Raw genomic sequence first — 23,437 nt, 5'->3', positions numbered from 1 at the left:
GTGGAGGTAATAAACAAAAAATGTAGTTGTCAGGAGGATCATGGGTATTGTAGTATTTACATCCATCACTGAACTGAATGGGGGTGTCAACCAGCAGCTCCTCCCCCCTCACTGCCGTTCACTGTCAGGCGGAGATGAGAGGAATAACAGTGTGATGACCGCAGCAGCTTCCTGTCTGAACCTGCCTCCACATTAAGATGAAAGAGAGACCAGCATCAGTGTGTGTGCAGACAGACAGGCCATTAGTGCTGCTAACGTGGTGTGTTTACACACACACTGTTATTACTGCTCTCTGTGGTTACAACACATTAGCTGCAGCATCACAGAGGAGGGCGTGGCCTCACTGTCGTGCACAGTTTGTCAATAAAGATCCTTCAAAGATAAATGACATGGAGCAGAGAGAGGGTTTAACTGAGTTTTCAAGGAATGCTCCAGTTAAAATGATCAATAATCAAAACAAAACTTGTTTCCTGTTTACTCTTGTCGCAGTGGGTAAACAACGTTAGCAAAGTTTCCAAACCAACCAAGTTACACACACACACACACGCAGACTATTGGCAGACGCTACAATTTACAGATTTTCCCTGAATGCCTCACATGCAGGCCATTGGTAGCTACAGCACACATCTTCAGGGGCCCCACTGCATAGGGTTTATAGTTGTCATTGCAGAATGTGCCAATATGAGAACCCCCCCCCCNCCCCTAACATGACTTTGTGAAAAGGTCAATAAAAGGCGACACAAACAAAAAAACAAAACAACAAATTCATTTGAAAGTTTTCCAGTCCTGTTTGACCAGCTGGAACCAGGTCCAGTTAGCAGAACTCTTCTGAGCTTTGGGCCAGAGTCGGCACCGGTCGGGACTCTGGAGCTACAGCTGCCAGCTGTGCCAGAACAGGGCCACAGTTGGGCCGAGTGTTCACAGTCGGTGAGACACACCTGTATTTATGAGGTTTTTGTTGTGGTTTCCTCTGATAGTTTTTTTTATCGCAGATCATCACTCACACACACACACACACACACACACACACCTGCTGGCTGTGGTAGAAAACGTCTGGTTGAAACAGTGAGTGAGATGTTATCAGCTGTCACCATCACACTGCTACATTCCTCCACACACACACACACACACACGCCACACACACAGACACACACACACACAGACACACACACAGTGTTTGGCTGTTTCTTCTTATCGTTGATCCACAGGAGAAACTTCAGGGTGGAGTTTAATCTCCTCATCAGTGTCGTGTCTCAGCCTGAAGCTGAACTCAGACTGGACTCAGATCCAGGTTTACAAACCAGAGCAGGGACAGGGTCGTCAGTCTCAGCAGGTGGCCGTCTGTGGCACTGTCCACACCTCATACACCTGACAGAGAAGGAAGGTCAATAGATAGATAGATAGATAGATAGATAGATAGATAGATAGATAGATAGATAGAGAGAGAGAGAGGTGTGGTGGTGTTACAGAAAAGGTCTGTGGTCTGTGGGCTCCTTCATGTCTCTGCCTGCTGGCCTGGATCCAGGTTCAGATTTAAACCTGGATTATTGGGTTTTAACTGGTCTCTTCAGATCAGGTCTGAGCTGATCCAGCTCTTCATGTCTGAGTAAACAGCACACGTCTTCAGTCCCGTCGGCAGGTTTCAGTTCTTCTGACAACGCCTGCAAAGCTCCCAGTTCAACCAACTCTCCAACCAGACCCCCCCAGGTCCCCTGGTCCTGTCACTGTCCTTGGATCAGGTCCAGGTCTGGTCCTGCTCTGAGGCAGAACTGAGATCAGTCACTGTCTCCACTCGTCTTTCCTCAGGTGTCTTTGTTTTATCAGTTGAACACCTTGAACCACCTCTGTATACAACAGCTCTGTAAATAAAGACGTGACCCCTCAGGTTTATGTGGTGACCCTCGGGAGGGGCCCGACCCCCAGGTTGGTAATACAGCAGCTGTTTACCTGAGTGAAGCTTCTTCTGGATGAAAAGGTGAAAACAGTTTGTTGATCTGTCACACATGGACACACTCTGTGATGTCATAAACTCACCTGTGCAGCATGTGAAGTGTGTGTGGCACCATGTGAGGAGGGTGGGTCAGACAGGTGGGAGGCGGAGCTCTGCTTCAGCTGGGGAATTCCTCTGTTCTGATCATGAACACACCTGAGAGCAGAGATCAGTGACTTCTTCTTCTCTTTATCTCTCTTCTATCTCTTCACCCTTCTTCTCCTGTTTCATCTCTCAGATCAGAGTCAGGGCCTCATCAAAGCAGGAACATGCTGTTTATCAAACATCTGCGCACACGTCATATTAAATCTCAGCTGGTCCATCACCCTCATTAACATACAGACACGCCCCCAGAGTGCCAAATATGGTCAACACGCCCTCTGAAAATCCTGGATAAAATATCAGAATTGATTTGACATTTACTTCAATGATCTCAGTCTGATCTCAGTCTGATCACAGATCTCAGTCCGATCACAGTCTGATCACAGTCTGATCACAGATCTCAGTCTGATCCTAATCTGATCACAGATCACAGTCTGATCTCAGTCTGATCCTAGTCTGATCACAGATCTCATGCTGATCTCAGTCTGATCACAGTCTGATCACAGACTGATCTCAGTATGATCTCAGTCTGATCGCAGTCTAATCTGTCTGATCGCAGTCTGATCTCAGTCTGATCACAGTCTGATCACAGTCTTATCCTAGTCTGATCACAGATCTCAGTCTGATCTCAGTCTGATCCCAGTCTGATCTCAGTCTGATCTCAGTCTTATCCTAGTCTGATCACAGTCTGATCACAGTCTGATCTCAGTCTGATCACAGTCTGATCTCAGTATGATCTCAGTCTGATCACAGTCTGATCACAGTCTGATCTCAGTATGATCTCAGTCTGATCGCAGTCTAATCTGTCTGATCGCAGTCTGATCTCAGTCTGATCACAGTCTGATCACAGTCTTATCCTAGTCTGATCACAGATCTCAGTCTGATCTCAGTCTGATCCCAGTCTGATCGCAGTCTGATCTCAGTCTAATCTGTCTGATCGCAGTCTGATCTCAGTCTGATCGCAGTCTGATCCCAGTCTGATCGCAGTCTGATCACAGTCTGATCTCAGTCTGATCAAAGTCTGATCACAGTCTGATCTCAGTCTTATCCTAGTCTGATCACAGTCTGATCACAGTCTGATCGCAGTCTGATCCCAGTCTGATCTCAGTCTGATCACAGTCTGATCACAGTCTGATCTCAGTCTTATCCTAGTCTGATCTCAGTCTGATCACAGTCTGATCACAGTCTGATCGCAGTCTAATCTGTCTGATCACAGTCTGATCACAGTCTGATCACAGTCTAATCTGTCTGATCGCAGTCTGATCTCAGTCTGATCCCAGACTGATCTCAGTCTGATACCTCTACTACGTTGAATATTGTTGAAGGTACAGGAATGAGAGGACAGGTGACCGCTGTGCTTCTGATCCAGTGGACTCATTTGATTCAGTGGTTCTGGTTCTGCTGTGGAACCACGAAGAGCTTTAAGTAAAGGACTTGAACACTTCCTCCGCCACTGGTGTGGGTCAGGTGACATCATTAGAGAAAGACAGACTCATAGAGAGGAGGATGGACAGTGGACAAACATTAGACTTTAACATAAGAGACCAACAGTCACTTCCTTTTTCAAACAGTCAGTTTAACCAAAACCTTGATCTTTTCTAAACCTAACCAAGTTGTTTTTGTGCCAAAACACAGGGACTGAAATCGACCAATAAGACGTCTCTTGGCGGTCTTGATGTTATGTAGGAGAGTTAGGGGCCCGAACCTTTACCTCAGCATGTCTCATCTTGTATTCGTCAGTAGTTTACCTGTGCTGTTTCTCCTGGATCAGGTCAGACCTCAGTTTGTGATTTGAGTGTAGAAATCTTCACATTTTGTTTCTGTTTGACTGGAACAAGCTTCAGAGTTTCTGTTCTGTAAGAGGATGAAATGATTTAAAGAGGAGGCAGCCGGCAGCCCCTCTCTCTCTCTCTCTCTCTCTCTCTCTCTCTCTCTCCAGCTCCTCCCAGTCTTTTATATTTAAATGTCGGACAAGTGAGCCCGTCTCACCTGCAGGTAAACTCTCTCTCTCTCTTCACTGAGTCTCACCTGAGCCCGAGGATCACAGCAGCTCTGTCAGAGCGTCCAACCACCAGGAAGAAACCACAGCTGAAAACACAGAGGAGTAAGTGTGAGGGAGGGTGTGGAGGAGTCCAACCATTTACAGAGAGAAAAGAAAACTTCAAGGCTAAAGCAGGACAGGTGGACAACAGGTGGACGATTGCATCTTTATCCAGAATGAGAAAGAACCCTGAAGAAAGATGGACAATCAACACAAAGACTTCAACAGTCCTTCATCTTCAAGAAAATCTGGAGTAACTTTTAGAAAAAAGAAAGAAATGACAAGTAACAAAAAGAACAGGTGAACTGGTTCTTATTCTAGTCTTCAGGGTTTGAAAGGACAAAAGACATTTGGTTTGAAGTGAGGAACAGATGGAGATAACCTCTGTAAGAACTTCTTACTTCAGTTTTCAAAGTCCAGAAAAACAAATAAATGTTTGAGGGAATTAAAGAAGTTTGAAGAAAAACAAACGTCCAAGAAAGAGATGGACGACTTCTCTACAGGAAGTTTAAGACTGACTAACAAAATCCAAAATTTTTAAGAAACTGAAAAATCACGAGTAAAAATGGAGTTTGTGATCCTGCGACTTCTGGAGTATTTAGTCTGAACAAGAAGGACGACCTGAAGAAGACGTGTTTCAGGAGAAGAGGAAATAAAATGTGGTGACAAACACTGAACAACAACCAGACAACTCAAGCTGAGACTGATCCAGGACCACGACCAGATCTGGACCAACCTCTGAAGGCTGGATTGACCTCTGACCTCTGACTCAGGTTTGGTTTTACATAATTAACAAAAAACTAAATGAGTAAATCATCTTCAGATTTTTGTAACTCAGGTTTAGATGGACTCAGGTTACAGAACAAGGACTGGAGGTTCAGGGCGTCTACCATTAACCACCACACCCTCATCTCTGCCCTTGTTTCCTGTCGTCTAGAGCTGCAACAATCCTCTGATTAATTGATTAGTGGAGTGACAGAAAATTACTCTGCAGCTATTTTGATAATCAATAATCTGCTTCAGCCTCTCAGATGATTAATGAAATGAATGAGCAAATAAATCAATAATGAAAATATTGGTAAGTTGCAGCTCCACAGTCAGACAGATGAATGAATACAGTGTGATGGTCCACTGAATGTTTGCCCTGGGTTTTACCTCTCAGGCTACAAATATACACACTCACCTACTTTACTGGTGAAGACCTGCAGACACGACTCAGGGCTGAAAACGTGTTTTCACCTTCAGTCAAACAAGAATAATTTACTATTTAATCATTCTCTTGAAGAGATGAAGAACTGAAAATCCTTCAGAGATCAGACAGGAGAGAAAGAAAGTTCATGTTACTGTTTAGTCTTTTTTTTTCATCTTTTTTAAAAAATTTTGTGGCATTTTTGCCTTTATTGTGATAGTCACAGTGAGAGAGAGACAGGAAGTTCAGGTAGAGAGCGAGAGAGGGGACAACACAAAGCAAAGGGTCGGACTCGAAATCATGACCGCTGTGGTCAGGACTAAACCCATGTGGTACATGCTCTACCAGGTGAGACTCTGAGGCGCCCCCTATTGTTTAGTCTTTATACTACAGTACTGCTACATTATCAATGCAGTAATTCACAAACCTTTCAAATGTATTTATTTATTTGTGTTATATTACCATTATAACTGAAAGCAGTGAGCACTGCCTGTAGACTGCAACTGCGACTGCAGGACCAGAAACAAAGAGAACTTTTAATGTGTTTCTGTAGAAGAAAAAAGGGTCAGGTATCAGTACTGAAGCTGACACATCTTAATCACATGATCCTCCATTTGTCCAATTAGAAATGACATTAAAGATGCTGCAGAATTTAAGACTTTAAACACAAACTTCGAGAAGGTTTCATGATGAGCAGCAGCAGCTCGATCCTGATGTTATCAGTAAAATCTGGTTTTAATGTGAAAGGTTTGAAAAGAGTTTTTGCCTGTGAGTTTTTGTCAAATCCTGATCACAGCTTTGTCTTGTTGATTTTCTTTTTTCTCCACAGACATTTGAATATCGACTGAAGAGAAGAAGAAGAAAAAATCAGAGGTAGCTTATCAGATGCTGTCCTGACGCAGGTGATCTTCCTCAGACCAGCGGGAAAATGACGGTGAGCGTCGCAGGTCGAGAAGCAGACCGGTGAGGGGGAATCAAATCCACACTGTTGGCGGTACACAGGCGTGATGTTGACGTGTCGCTCCCTGCTTCTCACCTGGGTGCTGCTTGCCACCAGAGTCCGAAGCCAAAGACCCTGCACAGGTGAGAGGACAACGGTGTGAGATATTAAATGTCCCAACAAAAAAACTCCACCACTTCCGACACACTGGATCTGTTGTTAGCATCTTCTCCAGAAATGTGTTTCTGGACTTCAGTTTCATCTCTGTGAGTAATGTGTTAGCCTAGCTTAGCACAAAGACTGGAAGGAGGGGGAAACTGTTAGCCTAGCTCTGTCAAAAGAGAAATAAATCCACCTTCAGCAACTCCCAAGTCTGTTGGACTTGCAAGCTGTATTTTGTAAGCGAACAAGCTTGTCACCAATCTATCCTGTAGTCAGCTGGTTATAAGACCCCAGAAGTTAATTCTAAGCTAAATGGACCCAAGCTTAGCAAATTGGACCTAAAACCTAACATTTATATCTCTAACGACAAACTGTTAGCATCCCAAACACATTACCCCCACATGACCAAAAATTTAAAGGAACCCTGGCATTTTGAGATGTTCTCAGTCTCTAGTCCAGGACATATTTAGCTAGCTTAGCACTTTGGAAGCAAAGAGAAACTGTTACCCTAGCTCTACCAAAAGATGGAAAAAAATCCTTCCAACAGCCAAGTCTGTCTGATATAACACGCTTTATGTTAACCCTAACTGAACTTAGAAGCTAACCATAAGCTAACTCTACTGAATCCAGAGGCTAAAACTAAGCTAATTGTACCCAAGCTTAGATTACTGCACTGGTAAGCTACGCTGTCAGGTTAAGCTAATTCTAAAATATAAGGATCTAAAAGCTAACTGGATTTACACCTTAAATCAAACTTTACAAATTGTTGGTGCATGAAACACATGACCTCGAAACCTGATGTGTTTATTGAGCCGGTGGGAAACAGAAAATTAAAAAGGAGCCATTGCAGTTTTAGTAGCAGTTAGCGTTGGAGCTAATTATTGACCAACAACTGCTGGACGCAGTGACGTGAAAGCAGCAGTGAAGTCCAACAACCTTGTGACAGGTTGAATCGCTTCACTGCTTCTTCCCTTCTCTCTGAATCTTTTTGCAGATTCTCATCCACTCACTCTGCTCCTGAGATCAGGTGTTCAGATCAGTCCTCAGTCCATCTCATGGTGTGTTCAGTGTCTCAGACGTTTCTCTGCTGCTTTGTGCCTCGTTGTTTTCTGAGTCTTTGAAATGTGAGATCTGTTTCTGTGCGTGTCGTCCCCTCCCTCTATTCATCCTCCATTCATCCTCCATTGATCCCACTGCAGCAACAAAACAGACGGAGCCTCAGAGGAGCTTAAAGGGGAATTCCAGCTAAAAGCTAACGTTAACCTGCTGCTGTCAGCTGACTCTCAGTTTGCTCTCCTTCTACACTTGGTCTCAGTTTGTCTAAATACCGCATTACCTGTTCTAGATGTCGCAGCACCTGTGTCATCTTCATTCAACGCTGCAAAAACAAACAAAAAATGTTTTTTTTAAATAGCAGTCTTACAATTTTGTCATCACGAAATTCATCACAAATTCAACCAATCCCTGCATTTTATGAGATCCTAAAATGTTGTCAGATATCCTCAAGATATTTCCACAGATTCAGGGTGCTCACATGCAGGTTTAATCTGCTATTTCTCCTCATGTGTGAATGGTAGCCTGTGTTATAAAGATTTACTGTTGTTTACATCGTGTGTGTTTAAAAAGCCGAACTGTTTCCTCCTCAGACCTGCTGCCTCTTGACCTGCTGTCCAGAGCCCTGCCCCGACCAGGACAAGCCCCGCCCACGAAGGTAGGACACAGGTGTGGAAGGAGGAAGGGGCGATAGATGAAAAAAGTTGGGTGGCAGATAAACAGATGATTTGACCAAGCAGGTGCAGATGGTTCAGTCCAGAGGGTCCAGAGGTCTCCGATTGGCTGGTGCCGTGACGACAGCTCTGAGTTTCCCCGCCTCACAAATCTTCACCAACTGTGATTACTTCCCTGCTGAGTTCTCATTGGTGGCCACCATCAAGATCCCGAGACTGAGATGGAAGGTGAACCGGGAGAACCGAGTAGAACCAGGTCTGGTCCGATGTGGTCTGGTCTGTTCTAACTTGTTCTTCTCTGTTCCAGAAGAATGAGTACATCTTCTCCGTGGTGGAGGACCGGTCTGAATCGCTGTTGCTGGGGTTACGTGTCTCTGAGAACCGCCTCCACTTCTTGACCACGCCTCCTGGTGCTGGTGGGCGGAGCCGGCTGAGCTTTATGGATGTGGGACTGGACGATAACCGCTGGCACACCGTGGTGCTGGCCATCACTGGACTGTATGCCACACTGACCGTCGACTGTGGCCTTCCTCTGGAGCTGTGAGTCACCGTCGGACCAGTTCAGTCCAGTTCAGTCCTCAGTAGTTCAACCATGTTTATTTTATTTTAGCCTTATTTTATTCAGCCTTGTTCACAGTAACTCACCTGGTTCAGTCTCCTCTAGTTTGTTCTGGTCGGTAATGGCTCAGGATCAGTGCCAAAGCTAAGACTCCTGAGAGACCAGCTTCAGTGCTACATGCTCAGACTGGTGTGTGAACTGGTTTCCTGTCTCCCAGTAAACAGGTCCAGCCCTTCCCCAGCACTCTGAACACCAGAGGGGCCCGGTTCTTCATCGGCAGCAGGAGGAGGTGGAGGGGCCGTTTCTCAGTGAGTCTGTGATCCGGATCAGGACTTGAGTCAGCTGAGACCTTCAGGGTCCTGCTGTCCTCTGACTGTTTACCTCCCAGTTATCCCAGTCTGCTTCACACTGGTCTGTCTGTGTTCAGGGATTACTTCGTCAGCTGGTTCTACTTCCTGGCTCCGATGCCACGCCCAGACTGTGTCCGTCCTCTGAGCCCAGTCTGGCCGAGCTGTCTGTCCCCCAGGTCCTAAAGTCCACCCCACTCCAGCCAGACCACCACGGACCAGTTTACCCATATGGTGAGGAGAGGAGGAGCTTTCTCTAAACAAAATGCCATCAAACACCATGGCAACAGACACTAATAAACATGTCTGAACATTTCCCGCCTTTTCTTTAAAACCACTTTCCACTGAAAACCTCAGGTCTGTGGATGAGGTCAGAGGTCAGAGGTGGTCCTCCATTCAGAGTCCAAACTTAGTTAGACCTGAACACACAGACGTTTGTGTGTGTGTGTGTGTGTGTGTATGTGTGTGTGTGTGTTTGGACTGTAAACCTCAGGTTGTGATGGTTTCAGTGATTCAGTAACATGAGCCTGTAAATGACTGACAGGATGTAAGAGTTGCTTCCTGCTTCTGTGTGTGATTGACAGGCCTTTACAGATACTGGTCTAATGTGTGTGTGTGTGTGTCTGTGTGTGTAGCCGGCGGTAGGATTGACAGTCAAGGTGTATCCTGCTGTTTGATGTGTGTTGCCATGACAACAGTGTAAGGTCAAACAGGGAACATCATACAGGTCACAATATTTCACTGCATAAACTTTTCTTACAGTTTGAGCAGAGATGGGTTCAGGAAGGGTTTAAGCTAGCTTAGCATTAAGACTGAATACAAGGGGGAAATGTTAGCCGAGCTCCATCAAGCTCAAACTCTACTCGACTAAACGTCCTGGTGGAGTAAAACTTTAGATTCTTGTGAAAATATTAAATACAGTTGGTGATTTCACACAAGCTGAATTCACCAAAACAACAAACTGTTTGAATAAAAATGTGCCAACTCTTATTCAGTAACATCTGATTCAATGGATATGCTAAGAAGAAATTAAATTGCCAGATTTGACAGGGCGTTCTGGTGGATTTGAAAACAGAATGAGAAACAAGAGACTTTGTTTGTTTTGAAGAGGACGACAGAGGACAAATGAGACTTTCCATAAACGATTGAGTGTATTTTAAACATTAGCTTGTGCGCTGCCTGAGGCTTAGAGAGGTAGTTTGTCTAGATGAGCCCTTCAGCCAGTTCTGACTCTGTATGACTCACAGTTCATATAAACCTGTGTCAGGTGAACAGTCTGAGGTGTGTTTGATTTATATCCCTGCTCACAGCTGAATCCACTGCAGAAACAATGAAGCTGACTTCAGACTTTTCATTTCTTCATCTGAAGACTCTGAATGTTTCTACTTCCAGGGAAATTGTATTTCGATGATGAGATGTAAGAAACTTTGAGACCAATCTCGCCCAACCTTTCTGCCATGACTCATAAATGAAGTCTGAAGGAAAGAGAAAACATTTAATGAGCTGTCAGATTTTAAAGCTGAATAATTATCTGAAATATCTGAATATCTTTCAACACCCAAAGAGACAAAACCATTCCTGCAATTCACAAGAAAAAACACTCCTACCTACCACTGTAAGCAGGAAACTAGCAGCTTCCATTTTAGCATTTTGGCATTCTTTTGGTTTGTCGTTGTAAAAACAGCAGGTAGTTAGTTGTTGCTGTTTGACCGCTCACCTGTGTCACACAGCTCTCTCTCTCTGAGGAGATTAAAGAGCAATTTAACAACCCTTTTAACTTGGACACATCCCCTTCACAAATTCAGAAAAAGCCCTCTGAACCTGACGCACAACACCGCACCGACAATCCACAGCAACCATAAACAAGCTTTGGTCATGGCACTGACTTTCATGCATCACAAAGTTTGGGAAATGTCATGTCCCAAGTAGCAAAATAAATCCGGCCCATACTTGGACCCCATGCTTGTTTTCTTCTGGTTCAGTAAACACCCGGTTCCATGGCCCGAATCTGGTCCAGATACAGCATGACTGTCAGATGCTTCTTTCACATCTGGACCAATTCTGGCACTCACAAAGAAAATCAGTCGGACTTTGCCCAGATGTAGAAGTATAGGGGCCAGACTCGGGCCAACGACCAAGGCTATCTGAGGTTGGTTGGTTTGACGACATGTCTCAGTCACAATGTGAAAATTTGAATTTTGCCATATGTTGTTTTTGGTGCGTAAAGCTCCAGATAAGCTGCCGGTGGACGAATCTCAGTGAGATCTGGGACCAGTGTTTTGGATGGATGACCACAGATTTACAGATTTTTAACTTACATCTCCATCTGACACTGACGGACAGATGGAGGTTCAGAGCCGTTTCTTGCCAGTTGTTGGAACATAACATTAACTATGTTGTCATACTTGCTCAGTTCAGTTCAGGTGAGAGGTTTTGATTGTCCTGATGTTGAAGTACAGTTGTGTATCTTCGGGGTGAATCAGAAGTTAAATCTCATTAGCAGCCGCTCTGTCTCTGCCCTCTCCCTCAGGTGATGCTGACTGATGTGTAATGATAGACTCATCTCCTTCTGTCTGCTCGTAGTGACGTGTGGTTGAAGGAGCGACCTTCATTACTCTTGCCTCATTAACTCAGAGCTGTCAGTTCACCTCTCTCTGTCATCCACACTCTCAGATACAGTTACTGTGTCAATCCAGCTGCTGAAATGACGAGTAATAAAAGGTCTGTCACTGTGGGAGTATTGTTCCTACAGGAGAGGGACTTTCCGTCAGAGTTAATGATGCATCACTGTCACTGCACACAGTGTCTGCAGTGGTGGAGGAAACTTCTACTTCACCACAGCTCAGAGTGAAATATTGTAGTTACACTGACTCATCTAACAGCTCACAGCTGTTCAGATTCAACCCTCCACAGAGCTCATGAAGACTGGTTGTTGGTTTTTGTGATTGTCTTTTAGAGGCAGAAGCCAGAGTGACTCTGGGAAATGCTCCTCCATGTTCGAGAGCAGAACAGGGCCAGCTGTGGTTCAACGCTCAGAGGAAAGGCCTGTTCATCTGTGACACACTCACGTGGAGGACGCTGCTGCAGAGTGAGTCTGAGAGTCCATCAAACAAATTCCACATACTCAATATTTACGTTGTAATATTTAGACATTGTTGTGTTGTGAATTTTCTATGACAACAATAAGAAAGTTGTGATTTTACAGGAAAATGTAAAAAAAAAACATTACATTACATTACAACAATGAAGTACTGTTTTTCTGAGAAAAGTCATATTGTGAGATAGTTATTATGAGAAAATCTAAGAAAATATAATATAAAAACATAATTTTTTTGAGAAAATCTATCATGAGATAGAGGTGTCATTTAGAGTTAATTATAAGTCACAATTCATGATGAAGTTATATGAGGGGTGATGATGAAATTTTATGAGAAAAAGTCGTTTCATGAGTTCAAGTCATAATTATATAAGAAAACCTGCTATTTAAAAAAAAGTTATCATGAGATAAAGTTGTAGTTTTATTATAAGACACTAGCACTAATATCCAGATACTTAATTTTGTTCAAAACACATAAGAGATATTGGTAATAATATAACATACTATTACCAGTAATATGCCAGCTGTGGGCTGAGTGGGGTTCAGAGATTTCTGATGTAAAAACCAGATGTTTATCTGTCCCCTATGATTAAATACTGGACCGCACCTCTGTCACTTGTTTGTGTCTCATGTGACTGAAGACAAGGAGCGTCTGGATTACATAGAGAACTACCAGGACCTGTACACCAGCTCAGAAACCTTTGACGTCGAGGTCTTCTCCATTCCTTGTGAAGGCTTGTTCTTGGCTGCAGCCAACAGGTACTGAAACACCTCTGGGAAATATATCTCATGTCAGGCAAGTGTCCTCTGTGTCTCCATGGTAACCTTCACGTCTCCTCCGGCAGGGACTCTGTGTCCGGTTCAGGTATCTACAAATGGAGAAACGAGACGTTCCAGCTGTACCAGAACATCAGCACTCAGGAGGCTCGAGCCTGGAAACACTTCACCATTGATGACAAGGTGAGAGCTGCATCACGAGGTGAGAGCTGCTCCACAAGGTGAGAGCTGCATCACAAGGTGAGAGCTGCTCCACGAGGTGAGAGCTGCTCCACAAGGTGAGAGCTGCATCACAAGGTGAGAGCTGCTCCACAAGGTGAGAGCTGCATCACAAGGTGAGAGCTGCTCCACAAGGTGAGAGCTGCATCACAAGGTGAGAGCTGCATCACGAGGTGAGAGCTGCATCACGAGGTGAGAGCTGCATCACGAGGTGAGAGCTGCATCATGTGGTTAGAGAAAAAAAATGTGTCTACATGTGTTATAGTTTTATGAACTGATTACTTTTAGTCTAATTCAATGATCTGTCGAATCACAAACATCTCTCCGATAGTCCCCAGCACCATTTCAAAATGAAGATTTACTTAAAGTGAATAGCTGCAATAAAAATGTAGAGTGGAAACATATAGAACTCACTCACCTCTGTGACTTCAGAGACATCAGAGCTCAACACCTTGAATTTGAAGAGTTCCCTCAGGCATCTTTACCAATAAATAACAGATATTTATTTAGTAAACTTTGTACAGCCTCATTCCCTATGATCCTCAAGTAGTGCTTGGATCACATAACAACATGCAAAGAGCTTAGCTTAGTTACAAGAGCTCATTTTATTTGTAAGAACCAGGGCTACTGATGTGTTGATTGACAGCAGGATAGACCTAGATCTTTTTGTGTTGAAGCCAACTTGACTCTTCATCAACCATTTTATTTAAAAAAGGATTGGAACCCCGTCTCAGTTGTCTGGAGGTGGGGGGGTTGATTTTTAACACCAGCCTTGCTTCCACTGTTACAGCTGTTTCTGACCTCCAGTTGACCTCTGATCATGTGACCTCTGGCCTGTGGTTGACTCAGGATGAACAGTAGATACAGTGTGTTCACTCAGAGAGAGGAGTGGCAGCGAAAAGAAAGAGAGAACAAACAAAGCAGCAGCTGTTTGAACTCACCTGTTGACCTTGTATTGGTCTTGTTTGTAGAGTATGGGAAGTTCACACACGAACAGGTGTTAAAATAAAGCTCTGCAGGTATTCAGTGTTATACAGAAGAGAGGCTGTCAAAGGTAAACCCTGTTAGAAAGACCACTAAAAACAGAGAAGCATCCTGACTTCCAAAAGAGTTGAATTCAAAGTTGGAATAATGTTCCAGTTGATCTCAAAGCTGTTGGATTGTTTCCCCACACTAAACTGGAAAACCACTTCTTTATGAACCTTTGAGCATGAAGACAAAGTCCTGTTGAAACAGGAGAGAGAAAAACACAAACAGAAACAGGTATCCACATATACAGTTAGTGTCCAAAGGTATATGGATAAAACATGAACTAGTTGTGTTGAGTGCTATGTCATGTTTTTCCTGCCTCAGATTTTCCTGGTGGTGGCGAACTCCAGGGAGGCGGAGCCTGAGCTGTCTGTCATCTATAGCTGGAATCCGCAGTGGCGGCGTTTCCTTCGTTATCAGACTCTGGAGACTCATGGCGCTCTGGACTGGGAGGCCTTCCAAATCCACAACCACAGCTTTCTGGTTGTAGCAAATCACAGACGAGGTACAGGACATAATTTAAATAGGAATGAATGACACAATTCTTTGGGTGGGTCAACATGTCTGAGGGTCAGGACAGAGCGTCGATGGGGGACGGCCGACTCAGGGCCTGATGAAGGCAACAGCAGGAACAGCTGATAGAACCAGACAAACAGTTACAAGGTTAAATGAGGGCTCTTCCTGAACTGTGGAGATTTCTGGAGATACGTGGTTTCCTCCTGAAGATATGAGCTTTCTGAACAGTGGAGAGAGCTCGTATCTCCTCATCAGCTGTGTGAAAACTTGTATGTTCGTCTGTCTGTGAAATCAGAGTTCATGGAACCATTAACATCAAACACACCTACACCTGCTCTGAAGTGTGTGTGTGTGTGTGTGTGTGTGTGTGTGTGTGTGTGTGTGTGTTTCCTGTGAAGATAAAACACACTCATTGATCTGAGCTGAAAAGAAGGAAAGATTGTTTATGATCTGACCATTAAGAGAGAGAGAGAAAGAAAGAGAGAGACACAGCTGATGCAGGTGTACTGTGTGTACACGCACACACACACACACACACACACACACACACACACACACACACACACACACAGTCTCTTTGTACTCTCATGTGTAGATACACATGAACACAGAATACAGAACATAGAACATAGAACACAGAACACAGAACATAGAACATAGAACACAGGTCTCATTGATTTTAGACATTTTATTGTGGGAAAGTTACAGATTGTAACTTGACGAAGAAGAACCCGTTTGTTCCTGCCGCTGTAACAAACAAAGGTTCTCGTTATAACAGAGGTGATGGACGGGGGCTTGGGGGGGTTACTGTTGTCTTCTTCTTCAGCTGTTTTAGATTGTGACAGTGTCCCTGTGTGTCCTCAGCCAAAGACTCCAACCACAACATCCACAGTGTGATCTACAGGTGGAACCAGGACACTAAGGTAAGGACATATCCCGTTCTGTCCTCTCTTGTTGTGTCCTCCTGTCCTCTCTCCTGTCCTCTCTCATGCTGTCCCTGTCTCTTTGTTTCCTGTCCTGGTCTGTCCTCTTTGTTCTGACCTCTCCTGTCCCTCCTCTCGTCCCTTCAGATGTTCGAGGTGAACCAGACTCTGTCCACGTCTGGCGCATATGACTGGGAGTTCTTCACCGTCGGACCGTACCACTTCCTGGTGGTTGCCAACACCTTCGACGGTCAGACCACCAGCATCAGCTCCGCCGTCTACATTTGGTTGGACGGACGTTTCCAGACCTTCCAGAACATCCCGGTCAGTGTCTGTCATCTTCATGTGGTAGATCAGGTCAGGGTTGGTCAACATCTGGTTCCAGGACTTTGTATGTGACGTTCAGATCATGTGACTTGTTGTTACGTCTATTTAGGATTTGAAAATGTCCGACTCTGACGCCCTCTAGTGCTGAGTTCCTGTGGGACATGAAAACCACATCGACTGAACCACAAACAGAAACGAGACGTTAAAATAAAACATTTATCAAAGAAAAATAAATACAGTTGTTTTTAAGACGTTAAATCTCTAAGAGCTTTTGTTGCTATCAATAAAAGATCTTTTATGTAATTATGAGTGTTTGTTATAAAATATAAATCTTATAATTGTGATTTTTTTGTACTTTTGAGATCATTTTTATCCAAATTATGACACAAGACTCATAATTAAGAGATATTGTTTTTTTTAATCAGAATTATGTTTTAAGTAGTTTTTAAAAGTTGCTTTTAAAAATGCAATTTTTTTTCATAATTACTGTTTGTTGTAATTATAATAACCTTGATATCTTCTTTATTGTAGTTATGATATCTTTTTAATGTTATGATGAAATATGGTCTTATTTTAATAATTAGATCTTTTTATTTTAATTATGAGCTTTTTATCATAATTTCAGATCTGCTTATGTAAAACTATATAAATATATAAACTATAACTACATTTTCTCCTAATTGTGAGATTATCTTTGTTATTCTAGTTATTGTAATTATGAAATATGAATCTTCAGATCACAGCAGATTTTTTATTCTAATAATTAATAATAATTCTAGTTTATTCTAATATTAAACTCCTGATTAGAGAAAAACTGTTTGAACTGAACAACTACAAACTCTTTGTTTTGTTGTTCTTCACAGAAACACATGAAAAACAAAAAAACGTGGCACTAATTTTAAAACCTTCTGTCTTGATGGGACGTTTTATAGATTAAATTTCTGTAGTGCCCCCCTCAGGACAAACGTAGCATCTCCACTCTGACAGCAGACAGATCAGCTGTTGTTTGTTCTTCTTCTCCTGTTTGATCCAGTGTACCTGTACAGGTGAGTTCAGGGCAGACAGGCATGATGACAGTAATCACAGTGAATCAGACGCTAACAACAGAACGCCATGACGACATCAACCACTAATCACACACAGGTAAAAATAACCTGCTGACTCACAGCAGCAGGAAACTGAGTTCATCTGAAGGAGTCAGTAAGAATCTCCTGATACTCAGATTTAATGTATGAACAAATATTGACTTTCCATAAATGAAATATACAGCAATCAGCCATAATATTGATCACTGACAGGTGGAGTCAATAACATTGATAATTGAGCATCTCCAAACCTGCAGGTCCTGAACAATGTCTTTATTGGATTTTCATATTATTTTACAGCCATTAGCAGAATTATGCAACATATGACACAATATACAGCCCCACTACTACTGACACACATGTCCTTGAACACAACACACCTAAACTTAAAAACTCAACCCACATGCGACACCTTGACCTTTAGACGAGCTCTTTGCCCATTAACAGGATGAGGGGAACAGTGGCCTTGTCTATATATTTACTCCTGGTGATGCACTAAATGTCCCAGGAGAAACTCAAGACTGAATGAAGGGCCAACTAATACCTTCAACTCCACTTTTTAGTATTCAAAACGATAAACCATTTAATCCTCTGTTGCTTTCACAACAGACCTAAGGTTCAGTCTCTCCAGGGTTTTACAAGATGAAAGCAGATCCGTTTTTCCAGAGTTGGAAAAAAGTTTTGCTTTTGTGAAAAAATGACCATCAGCTTTGATGTCCTGTCTCTTTTTCTCTAGTTCTGTCCATCATGTCTTGTCTCAGCATCCCGGCTGTTTGGACTTAGACTTAGTTAATGTCTTGACTCTGACTTGTCTCGACTGAAGATCTGGACTTGGACTAATCTGGGACTCAGCTGTTGGTCTTGACTCCAGACCTGATCATTTTAACAAAACAAACCATGAAACACAAAGAAAGAGAAACTTGACTTTCTGAACCTCATGATTTTCCTCAGTGGACCAAACCGGACCCGTCAGACCTGCAGCAGGTCTCAGGTGTTTACTGCTGCTTCACTGACTCCTGTAATAAGTGTGAAGCAGGACGTCCTGCAGTAAAAAGGTCAAAGAGCCATAAAACATTAATATGATGACAGACGTTCGCATGAAAGCAGATTCATGAAAATGTGTTTTTTCATTTCATCTCTTCAGTTCATTCATGAAGGAAACGAAAGCCTCCAATTAGAACGCAGGAAACCAGAGGAGTGTAATTAATGTGTGTGTGTGTGTGAGTGTGTGTGTGTGTGTGTGTGAGGGGGTTTCCAGCTGCAGACAGCTGTTTGGACTCGTCTGTCAGGGCGGATCATCTGACTGAAGAAAGACTTTTATTGGATTTTAAAACCACAGAAAACGTTAAAGCTTCATGAACCTTTAATTTGACGAAGTCTCAGATCAGCAGCAGACTGTTGACACCACGTGGGCCAGGTCTACAGACACACCTTACACTGGTTCACAGGTTCGGACCAGAGGCTGGTGCCCTCTAGAGGCAGCACAAGTCATTACATCTGGAACAAACACACCGATGTCTGAGTGAATTTAGAGACTGTAGATTTTTAAAGAGTAATAATCCTGTGTGAAATGTTAAAACTAATGATCAAATGTTGTATTTTAGAGGAAGAGTCCGTCAGTGAACCGTCTCCTCTGAGACATTTTTGTGATGTTTAGTGAATATTTTATTTTTTCATGTTTAATGTAAATTTACAAATTAAATTGTCTTTTCTGTAAATTCTACAAGTCTAAGTATTTTCCATGTAACATAAAGCACAGCTGAGAGCTGACATGTGATGATGATATTCAACCAGTCTTTAGTCGATCTTGATGCAGCACACCTGCCCAAAGTGACAAAAGGTGTTGGACTCAAACCTCATTTATCACCATCAGAAAAGAGATCTCAGACCCTAATGATCCCAGACGACTTCTCTTGGTTCATGACATTTGTATAATGAGCATGAAGACGTCGAGTCTGTGATTAAAGCTCATTTTTATCATGGAAGAGAAACAGTGACGAGCTGCAGCTTCAGTGTCGAATCTTGATACTATGATCAAGTGTCTTTCATTATTTATCAAATTTAAGGACCAAAATAAACTGTGTTTTTACTGCAAAAAACATGTGGCTCACCTGGTTACTGGTCTGACCAGTAGCTGCTGATTTCACTGTGGGCCAAGAGGCTTTACTTTAACTGTTTTCATCATTGATCAATCTGATGATCATTTTGTTGATTAGTCGATTAATTATTTGGTTTTGAAAGTAAAAAAAAATCCCGTCATCATCTTTATCTTCATCTTTAAAATGTAATGAGTAATATTTAGTTTCATATACAACAAAGAGAAACTTCTTTCTGGAACCTGATCGGTTTTTGCTTAAAAACCTTATTGAAACGATTAATCGATTATCAAAGTAGCTGCTGCTTCATTTTGTTTTAATGAATGAACTGATTTCTATATTTTTAAAAGGTTATGTTACCTTGGTAACAGTCCTGTCCTCTTTCCTCAGACGGTGGGAGCGACTGATTGGGAGGCATTTCAGATTGGCGACAGGTTTTTCCTCGCTGTTGCCAACAGTCAGAGGGTCTCAGACCACGGCCCAAGTCCCTACAGCATCAACTCCACCGTGTATGAGCTGAGTACGCTCACACAAACCTTCATCCGCTTCCAGGACATCCTCACACACAGGTGACCCACCCACCCACCACACCGGGGGGGTTAGGTAGACGGGTTTCACTGTGAATGTCCAGATCTGAACTGTTGTGGTTGTGGTTGTTGTGGTGTTCAGTGCGGTGGACTGGGAGTTCTTCACCATTGGAGACGAGAAGTTCTTGGTGGTGGCCAACTCTTACGACGGCACCTCGTACTCTCTGAACAGCATGGTCTACAGGTCGGTACTTCCTGTCCAGGGTCGCAGGTTTGACTCTGTATCTCCAGGTTTTCATCTCTTTATGTTTTCATATTTTCAGGTGGCAGGGCTACGAGGGTTTTGTCCCGGTCCACAGTCTGCCAACGTTCGGCTGCAGAGACTGGGAACACTTCAGCACTGATGAAGGCTCCTTCCTCATCTACTCCAGCGCCACCTCCAGGCTCAGCAAGGTCTTTAAACTCAAGACCTACTGAGCTAAATCCACCTCAGACTCTCTGACTGAAAAACCTGCGAAAACACTCAGCGGAGAGTTTGACTTTAAAGCCTTAAAACTGTTGACGTCCATGTTTCTCCAGAATTGAGTCTTCAGAGTTAAATCCTGAGATTCTGTTTCTAGCTCCAACCTCTTTAGCTCTCTACAACCTGGAAATGAATTATTATCAACTTGATTTATTTATGAAGCACTTTTCTTTAACTGAGTTTATAAAAAGGTCAAGTCATGTGAAGCTCTGCTGATAAGGACAGCACCCTCCAGTGGACAAAGACAAACATGTTAATGAGAGACAACCAGAGGAGGATCGTTGTCTTGGTGGGACTGGACTTCAGCACAAAGTCCAATGTGGTGCTACTCTCTCATTCAGGTTCACAGCAAAACCTGCTGAAGGTTGGGTTTGTAATAAAGTGTCAAGTGAAGCTGTGTGTCCTCAAGGTCTTCAGTGTCTTCAAGGTCTTCAGTGTCTTCAAGGTCTTCAATGACTTCAAGGTCTTCAAGGTCTTCAGTGTCTTCAAGGTCTTCAAGTTCTTCAAGGTCTTCAATGTCTTCAATGACTTCAAGGTCTTCAATGTCTTCAATGTCTTCACGGTCTTCAGTGTCTTCAATGTCTTCAAGGTCTTCAATGTCTTCAAGGTCTTCAAGTTCTTCAAGGTATTCAATGTCTTCAATGACTTCAAGGTCTTCAATGTCTTCAGGGTCTTCAGTGTCTTCAAGGTCTTCAGTGTCTTCAAGGTCTTCAATATCTTCAATGTCTTCAAGTTCTTCAAGGTCTTTAATGACTTCAAGGTCTTCAATGTCTTCAAGGTCTTCAGTGTCTTCAAGGTCTTCAGTGTCTTCAATGACTTCCAGGTCTTCAATGTCTTCAAGGTCTTCAATGTCTTCAATGTCATCAAGGTCTTCAATGTCTTCAGTGTCCTCAAGGTCTTCAATGTCTTCACGGTCTTCAGTCTCTTCAAGGTCTTCAATGTCCCGATAGGTTTATAGATAACCAGACAGCTTCTCCAGGAGGTCTTCCTGCACTCAACTCCTGATGAGCAGTTTACTCTCTGACTGAGGACCTGGAGGACCTGGAGGACCTGGAGGACCTGGTGGACCTGGAGGACCTGGAGGACCTGGAGGACCCGGAGGACCTGGAGGACCTGGTGGATGTTGACTCTCGGATCATAAGCTATGTCAGCTTCCTGTGTTTTGGACCCTCTTACTCTCTGTCCTGATGGTTGCTTGATGAATCAGTCAGACACTTTTAAGTTACTTCACTCAGCGGCTTCTTTGAAATTAATTGATTTAATTCCGAGATTCTGTGACCACGTCCTCAGAGCGGGATATTTTCAAAGTAAGAGTAGACTTTACTTTGAAGGCCACAGTTTCCCTCTAAAGATTTATTTAAAGTTTGAAAGCTGAAGAAATGTTTACAGATGTGAGTAAGCTCTGATGAGAAACAGACCAGCTGATGAAAATGATTCAAACTGTTCAGATGAATTAAAGCAGAAAAACATTTATATTTAATTCAACATTTATCAGTAAAATGAAAGAAAAGCTTTTTTAATTTCTGTGGCAGCAACGGGTCGACTGCTTCTGTTAAAGCTGTACAAGAAGCTGACTCAGTGTGTGTGTGTGTGTGTGTGTGTGTGTGATGTGTGTTAAACTGCAGCTACAGTCAGACTGAACACAAACACACTTTAAAACCAGGTGATGATTTGATCTCAGAGATGTCTTTATTTCACAGACACACTGGATGTTTGTATTACATGATGTCTGTGTTAAAACACAGCGAATAAAACACACATCTACAGATGTAAGTATTTCTGTTGAATCTTTATTGAAGGTGCAGTGACGTCAGGAATAAAAACGTTGGATCATGTTTGAATATTTATTCATTTCCTGTTGGTTTTATTTTGTTATAGTCGTTATTGTTGATCCTTTCTATATAAATGTTGATGATAAATGTAAATCTAGCTGCATGTAAAACAGAGAAAAGTAGGAGGAGGGGTTTTGTTTTGGGGGTTTAATTTTGTTTGTTTTATTATTTGCCACATCCTGGTTTGTCTGTGCTCCTCCAGTTAACTGTATATGATGGAAAAAGACATAAAATAAATATCAACAGACTCTGGTTTCTTATGTCACCCACATCAGTTTACAACAAAGTGAATAAACTTCTGTACAACATCACTAAAGTGTTAAATCCTTAAATTCAAATGATCTCAGAATAATATTACATATCAATAATATATATTATATTTAAATTGGACTGTTTAACTGAAAACAAACTTGATCTATAGATTTAAAATAACAGACTCCACAGTTCAACCTCAGCAACAACACTGATCACATATGATTTCCAGTGCAGGCTAATTACATAAACAAAGTTATAAAGAACGTGTGAGCTCAGATTCTTCAGTCCTGCTCTGGATCATGACTCCACATGAAGAACTGACCTGAACCAGGAAGAAACCAGACTGAGAGACTTCATGAGGATGGAGAGGAACCAGGAGAATCAGCAGACACATGAGCTGAAACACAGTTAAATACAAACTTTTCATTATAGTTTATTTACTTTATTTGTTTTTAATAAGCTTCATTCTTTTTTTTTCGTTTTAATTACTTAACAATTTTGTGATACTGAGTGGGTTGTGGACTCAGGTCTGTTGTGTACTGTAGTTTATCATTGTTCATGTGTGTTGTGACCTTATATAAATAAAAACTTATAAAGACAAACAAACTAAATGAAGTGTATTTGTGATGGTGAAATTACAGTTTTTAGCTTTTTATTCTCTATCCTTTGTTAAAGCAAAACACAGTTTTTTCCAGTTAATATAAATATTTTTTTATTTTATTTATTTTTTATTCTATTCATTTATTTTTTAAATTATGTTTAATATTATTAATTACAGTTATTATATTTGGTTATGTTTTCTTTGTTTATTTTATATTTTATTTATTTTTATTTATTTTTATCTTATCAGTTCAGTTTTATTCATTGATTAATTAAGGTTAATTTTTTATTGTATTAATTTAGTATTTTCTTCATGTTTAATGTTGATTAATTAAAGTTCATGTGAACACCTCCTACCGCCAGGTGTCGCTCTGTGGATTTAACGCCGGTAGTTTCCGGCGGTGTTTTTTGGGATCATTTCCGGGTTGAAAGGTCCCGGGACCCGGTTTGAATCTTCGGAGGTCTCCGGTGGTGTTTTTCGGTGTGAACGGAGCGGCCGGCGGATCGTCGGCTCTGAACGTGTTCGGACGTGTTTACCTGTGGCGGTGAGATCAAAGCTCGTGCTGCGGCTTCA

General features: G+C 42.4%; 1 protein-coding gene across 1 annotated transcript; it reads left to right on the top strand.

The window, feature by feature from the left end:
* The first annotated feature begins 6,111 nt into the window (after nucleotides 1-6,111).
* tspear (thrombospondin type laminin G domain and EAR repeats) lies at nucleotides 6,112-20,131 on the top strand. The gene is made up of 15 exons (XM_022757178.1): nucleotides 6,112-6,405; nucleotides 8,071-8,135; nucleotides 8,218-8,379; nucleotides 8,459-8,691; nucleotides 8,928-9,018; nucleotides 9,138-9,291; nucleotides 12,014-12,145; nucleotides 12,796-12,913; nucleotides 13,000-13,114; nucleotides 14,504-14,684; nucleotides 15,566-15,618; nucleotides 15,766-15,942; nucleotides 19,517-19,695; nucleotides 19,796-19,897; nucleotides 19,977-20,131. Exons 1-15 carry the CDS (start codon nucleotides 6,330-6,332, stop codon nucleotides 20,128-20,130), a joined length of 1,992 nt encoding a protein of 663 aa, XP_022612899.1. The 5' UTR covers nucleotides 6,112-6,329; the 3' UTR covers nucleotide 20,131.
* The last annotated feature ends 3,306 nt before the right edge of the window (nucleotides 20,132-23,437 follow it).

Source organism: Seriola dumerili, unplaced genomic scaffold (assembly GCF_002260705.1).
Source record: "Seriola dumerili isolate Sdu_G_001 unplaced genomic scaffold, Sdu_1.0 BDQW01000266.1, whole genome shotgun sequence".
Lineage (NCBI taxonomy): Eukaryota > Metazoa > Chordata > Actinopteri > Carangiformes > Carangidae > Seriola > Seriola dumerili.
Note: the sequence above shows the minus strand (reverse complement) of the source record. Positions and strands in the feature narration are given on the sequence as shown.